The sequence below is a fragment of the Salmo trutta genome, chromosome 12 (genome assembly GCF_901001165.1).
Source record: "Salmo trutta chromosome 12, fSalTru1.1, whole genome shotgun sequence".
Taxonomy (NCBI): domain Eukaryota; kingdom Metazoa; phylum Chordata; class Actinopteri; order Salmoniformes; family Salmonidae; genus Salmo; species Salmo trutta.
This window is the reverse complement of record NC_042968.1, coordinates 67,748,408-67,755,230: the sequence shown is the minus strand read 5'-3', so window position 1 is coordinate 67,755,230 and position 6,823 is coordinate 67,748,408. Positions and strand designations below refer to the sequence as shown.

The following is a 6,823-nucleotide window of genomic DNA, read 5'->3' as shown; positions in this document are numbered from 1 at the left end:
GAGAAGCTTCACCAAGAGCATTGAAACACTCCATCCACATCCAATCAGAACCAGTGATCTTTGTTATGGTTGGGGAGTGCAATGAGTGCAGAGCCAGGACTGAGCTGCTGTTGCTTAGTAAAGGCCTGCCTCTACTAGACTGGTGATAGTGATCCCTGAACAGATGAGATTCCTTCGCCCATATGGCTGCCCTCTGGGACTCCTTTGTGCTGTGACTGATGGGCTCGCGTTAACGCCTGTGAACTTTATGGGCTCTTTCTCTTCCAACCCAACCCATAGTAGCAGCCCCACCCATCCCTCTGCTCTCTCCTTTCAAAGGAGAGCCCACGTTGTCCTGTCAAAGTGTGCCTTTCGTTTTGTACACAAATGCCCCACCCGCCCTCTACTCTATCCCCCCCCCTCCTCCCCTGCACCCCTCCACCCTGCACACTCTCTGGTCCAGACTTTGTGTTTGTGAAAAGGACCGTCTCAAATATCCTCTGCAGCCGCGGCAGCTGCTCCTGGACCTCACCATTCTTTCAGGGCCGAAACAAAAGGGGGTCTCAGGGAACCTTTGTGTTGTGCCCCTCCTACACACCCCACCCTTTGACAAGGGTGTAAGAGTTGTGGCTGCATCTTTTGTGTGAGCTTTCTTTTTGGGGGGGCTCCACATGACCACACAACCACATTAGCCATCTGATCAGTGCCTAGACCAGCACCTCCCCTCCATGGGGCCCTCGTAGGCCCCTCGGGGCCCTGGCTCGGCCCAGGCAGGGCCCAGGCAGCACTCAGAGCACAGCTAGCGATCACAGCCTCCATAGCCTCCTCAACAAAAGAGTGCCTCCTACTGGCCCTCCAACACTACTTCCAGCAGAATCTGGTCTCCCATCCAGGGACTGACCAGGACCAACCTTGCTTAGCTTCAGAAGCAAGCCAGCAGTGGGATGCAGGGTGGTATGCTGCTGGCTATATGATGACTAGTTATCAGATGAATTATGAATTCAAACAGGATAAAGCCATCCACTGGTGATTTGCATATGAGCAGCTGAGGAGAAGGGGAGATGTGTGTGTGTGTGTGTGAGTGCACACGTTTATTGGTTAGGGTCCTGACCTCTGGTCCTCTGACCCCAGCAGCAGGTTCATGGTAATAAGTGATATTAGCATAGCCAACAGACTAGAGGACAACATATCACTACAGACACAGCCAGCTGAGCCTTACATCCCTCCAGACACCACTACCCACTGGGCACAGACGTCAGTTCAACATCTAGCTTTGATTTACATTTGAGTTTGAGTTTTCAACTAACGTGAATTCAATGTGGAATCAACAAAAAATGTCACCATGTCATTAGATTTTAGTTAAGAGTTGGGTGAAAGAAAGACAAAATGCCCTTTGATTTCTTTTTGCATTCTTTTGATTGAAATGACGTGGAAACAATGTTGATTCAACCAGTTTTTGCCCCATGGTTAGTTCCATCCCAACCACCACCATAGCAGCAATAACACATTGATTCCTAAGGTTACACTTCAGAAACAGTATTATTCCTTTGATACTTCCCCAGCACAACTTTAGATTCGATGAAAAGCTTTACCCACATCGTTCAATCCAGATGAACAACTTGTTGGGATGCTATAAATGCACATGGCAAGCAGAAGCAATGCATGATGCAGTGGTGGAAAAAGTACCCAATTGCCATACTTGAGTAAAAGTAAAGATACCATAAAAGTAAATGACTCCAGTAAAATAATACTTGAGTAAAAGTCTAAAAGAATTTGGTTTCAAATATACTTAAATATACAAAAGTAAATGTAATCGCTAAAATATACTTAAGTATCAAAAGTAAAAGTATAAATCATTTAAAATTCCTTATATTAAGCAAACCAGATGGCACAATTAAAAAATATATGTTTTTACGATAACCATGGGCACACTTCAACAGTCAGACATCATTTACAAACAAAGCATTTGTGTTTAGTGAGTCCTCCAGATCAGAGGCAGTAGGGTTGACCAGGGATGTTCTCTTGATAAGTGTGTGAATTAGACAAATTTCCTGTCCTGCTAAGCATTCAAAATGTAATGAGTACATTTGGGTGTCTGGGAAAATGTATGAAGTAAAAAGTACATTCGTTTCTTTAGGAATGTAATGGAGTAAAAGTAAAAGTTGTCAACAAAATATAAATAGTAAAGTACAGATACCCCCCAAAATTACTTAAGTAGTACTTTAAAGTATTTTTACATAAGTACTTTACACCACTGCAATCATGTGCAATGAGATAGCTGCAGTTTATGGGATTAAGATTATCAAGTAAAAGGTGGCCATTCACTGACCATTTAATCATACCAATCGAATCACTTGATTGACTGTCCCCTAAAAATAGAACCAAATTGAAACACAGACTTCCTGCAGACTAGTGGTAATGGAGGATTCCGATGGCTGTAGCCTGGGAAACAGGGCGGCCTAGAACAGAAGCCCAATCTGACCCCCCCATCACATCCCCTTCCCTCAGCACCATCTGCTGCTGCTGCTGCTCCTGGGGCGTCGTCAGCTCATTGTGCAGAGGGAGGGGGGCATTAGTGTTGAAAAGACACTTGAGAAGAGCCATGTGGATGGAACAGAGCCCTTATAAAACGGGTTGAGACGGGGGGCAACCAGGGTTGTTTGAGGAGGTACAGATAATGAAATATTGTGACACAGGGCAATTAAAGCAGCCTCTGCTGCCCACCTCAGCACATTAGACACTGCACATATCAGAGCAGCTGTGAAGTGCAGAGATAGAGCAATCCAGAGAGCACCAGCCCTGTTGGGATGCACAGCTGCAGAGCACATGCTTTCATATCAGTGCATGAACCTCATGGGGGTATTACTATTAACATTGCATTAGGCTTCAATCTCTCCCTTCGTGCAGATAAGTGAATAAAGCATCCTACTACTCCTATTACTGCTCTGTTCTGGAGAGGGGAGGGGGGGGAGTGAATGAGTCCTGGCTTTTGCCAGGCACAGTGCTCTCCTCCTCTTTCTCCTCCTCTTTCTCCTCCCTCCTCCTCCCTCCCTCCTCCTCTCCTCTGTCTCATTATGTGGGGCAGCAGAGGGAGTCAGTGTTTGTGGGCCGGTTGCCGGGTAGATTTAGGGGGGTTGGTTGTAGGTTTTGGGGGGTTCGGTTGGGTCTGCAGGCGCTTGCTGTCTGACGGGGAACAATATCCCCGGCTGCACACCGCCATACATGCTGCACTGGGCCACTAATTAAACAAACCATTCTTGGGGGCTGATTTGATGGCAGCGTTTGGCAGCTCAGTGCAGGGCCGCAGATCTGGAGGTCAGATAGGAGTGCCACTGAGGGGGGAGGAGATGGAGAGGGGGGTAATCAGAGATAGAGTGTCAGAGTTGGGGCATGAGGGCTGGGGCAGCTGTTGAATAGTACATACAGGCCCAATGCTTAAGAATGACATGAAGCATACTGGCCCAGAATGACATTGGAGTTTGTTTCCAAAAGCACAAAAGCCCCGGAAAGTTCTGAATTTCCAATGAATGGCGGCTATTCACAAACTGTGTGTTCCAAGAGCAAAAGAGCACAGTGAAAAGCTGGATACATTTCCTCTTTGTTTTGTTCGGCTGTGACATGTGTATGGAATAATTACTTTTAAGATTGTTTTTTGTTATTCTCTGTCATCTTTAGGTGAAATGATTGTCACAAAATCAATGGTCCACATAACAACCAAAGGTAGTTCCTCTATCACACACCACCACTCTAGTAAAAAAGTAGAACCCTGGATCTGAGTGAATCTTAAACAGCCATAAGAGACATTAGCAACACCACTATCCTCCATCCACTGCCTCTAAAGCTGCCACATGCAATCTGCACCCACAGGACTGATTAGAGGCAGTCCTCAGTGCACAACACCTAGAAATACACACATTGAACATAGAAGTTAGAATCGGGTGCAAACTCAAAGTAACCAAGGTAAACTCTCTCCTAATCCTGCTGCAACATGCAATTGGAAGTCGGTATGCATGATGTGCACCATGGTCATAAACACTATAGGGACATTTGATCAATGTGTATAGTTGTGCCTAATTACCATACAAGGGAATAATTACGTCATTCAACCACATCTCAACTCTTAAGTGACTGAGGATATAAAGTGACAATTAATCATCAATGTATTATTGATCAATCAATCTGGTTACTTGCCGTCTGATTAGTGACAGACACTACAATTGTTCTGCTGTAGTGCTGTGTGTTAAGACACAGGCTCATTCTCTGTATGTTGTGGGTATGTGTGGAGGAGAGGTGTGTTAGGGATAGCAGATATGGGAGTCAATTCAGTTGAACCTTCGTAATATCACAGAATGGTTTGGGGTGCTGTAAAAACATACTACAATCCGCTGTCTTGTAGTCGTAGTATATATTTTTTAATTCATGTAGTTCTGTTCTTCCCTATTAATGTTCTGTATTATGTCATGTTTCATGTTTTGTGTGGACCCCAGGAAGAGTAGCTGCTGCTTTCGCAACAGCTATTGGGGATCCTAATAGAATACCAATAAAAAAACAAATTCCAAGATAGACCTCTCACAGGTAAATGCTTCCAGTGGTCAGAATAGATGTGGGCCTGCAAGGGCAGTAGTTTGTACACAAAGACACTGCATGAACATGGACATAACAGGCCATGATGATAGGTCAATTAGGATAGAACACAGTACATCAGGCCTATGGGATGTACAAGTGTTGGGTAGTGGTAAGAGCACCAAACACTGTGCAAGTGCCAACGGTTATTTAATAATTATTGTTGGGAGACTGATTTGATTTAGTTTTTAGTATGGAGAAAACATTCAAGATCCAGAAATTACGCTCAACATTTTATTGATCATTTCGTCATACATGACATTTATAAAGTGAAACCTTTAGAAAATAACAAATATATTCATTCATTTATCTTCTTTCTTAGTTCTTGACAATCAGGATTTCAACAGTAAAACATTTTATGGAACAACAAATGCAATATATCTTAATTTTTTGTTTTTTATGTAATCAGGAGTTCAACATTGTAACATTTTCGATAATAAATTCTCATATTGAATGTCTAAAGTAAAACCTTCAGAGCATTACAGTACATTTCTTGTTTTCTTTCTTTTTTGAGTTTTTGTCATATTCAAAACATCTAAAGTGAAACCTTCAGAGAATTAAGACAATTCTGGAAAGTGGGAAGTATATCGCTGAATGCAACGGTGTTATGCTGCTCAGCAAGAAGACATTTTAAAAAGTCAGTTTTTAAGAATGCTTCTTCTTGGCACCGCTTCTTCTCCTACTGCGCGTGCTTCAACATGCGACGTTCGCTCTGTGGAACACAGGATGCAGAACTCGCTCCTCCTTTCTCTCCAAACCTCATCCGCACAAAGAATGAGGGCCGTTTGTCGCTCTTGTGGCATACCTGACCTCATTCACATAAAGAATGGAAGTCATCTTGGCATGGACTGGACAAGAGACGACGAAATCACGGGGGCCCATTCGGGCCGGCCACGCGCTGCCTGGATCGGAATCCTCCTCAGGAGTATCCAGGGATGAGAAACAGTGTCATCCTGTAAAAGGATGAGTATTTCCTTGTAGGATGAAGGTTTACAGCATCTCACTAGAGAAGATCAGCGCTTAGGGATGGTGATCTCTGGAACCCAGTCGTTCAGACCGCGGCTCTCCTCACAGAACAGGTGCAGCTTCTCCAGAGCGGGGTCCTCCCAAGAACCATCAGCTGAGTTCTGTTGACAAACAAGAGGGGAAAGAAACATTAGTCACATGGACACAATTAATGGTTTATTAAATAGTTCAATAAAGTAGGTTTGAGTTGAAATAGTACATACCGTGATAAGACAGCAGTGGGCATCTTCATGCTGGCCAGCCTTGTCACCAACAATCTCAGCCAGGAGCTGCATGTCGTTCACTCTGACAATGCTGATGTCGTTGTCAAAACAGTAAGACTGGATGAGGGTGAAGTGGATCTGGAGAGCAATGTCACACTCCCACTCCTCATCGGTGGCCAGGACACAGAAAGACACACTGTCTGGGTCACTGTTGAGATAAAAAAAAGAAACTTTCATTAGTCAATGTTATCATACAATAACACAGTGACTTCAGTAATGAGTAAATGTACAAATTTAAAAAATCTAAATAAAGTACAAATTCAGTACATAAAATACTTACTCATTCATTATTTTGGCACTTTCATAGACACCAACAGTGAGGCGATCCTCACACTGGGCAGACTTGAGAGCTTCCTTCAGAGATTTGCCAATAGCTTCCATTTTGAAGTTTGTAAGAGCCTAGTTCGAGGAAATGTTGATAAGGTTTCAACAGAAGTGTGTTTGTGCTATTTGTAAGAAACAGCTAGTATTTATAGGGACGTGGCACACGCGCGTTTTGTGATTGGCTGCTGGGAGACAATGCACATGCGACCCCTAGCAGGCTCGTGCCTATAGACAAAATTTCGGAAGAAAGGACAGGGCAGCTTCCGTTCGATTGAATGGATGCAAATGCAGAACTCCCTGACGTTTATCCAACCCTGCACAAATCTGAATGAATTAATCCAGGACGGATTAATTAATTCCGATTTGTGCAGGGTCGGTTTGGATGATAAGATTATTAGCCTACTATAATATCCATACTAATCACCCATATCCAAGTGGCACATTTAAGTCTTCCAAACTACATAAACATATCGCTATACTATCTAAATCTGGTCAACTTTTCTGGTGCATACTTCATGATTTAAATAGAGTAAATGCATGATATATCAAGTAGATTTAGCATACATTTAGCATACACCTTTATGTATTAAGAAAGATTTCTGGAAAAA

The 6,823-nt window shown here is 43.4% G+C and overlaps 1 protein-coding gene across 1 annotated transcript; it reads right to left on the bottom strand.

The window, feature by feature from the left end:
- Window positions 1-5,012: 5,012 nt before the first annotated feature.
- LOC115202750 (growth arrest and DNA damage-inducible protein GADD45 gamma-like) lies at window positions 5,013-6,316 on the bottom strand. Its single transcript, XM_029766798.1, has 3 exons — window positions 6,172-6,316; window positions 5,832-6,039; window positions 5,013-5,729 (listed from the first exon to the last, which is right to left on the bottom strand). Exons 1-3 carry the CDS (start codon window positions 6,270-6,272, stop codon window positions 5,616-5,618), a joined length of 423 nt encoding a protein of 140 aa, XP_029622658.1. The 5' UTR covers window positions 6,273-6,316; the 3' UTR covers window positions 5,013-5,615.
- Between the last annotated feature and the right edge of the window lie 507 nt (window positions 6,317-6,823).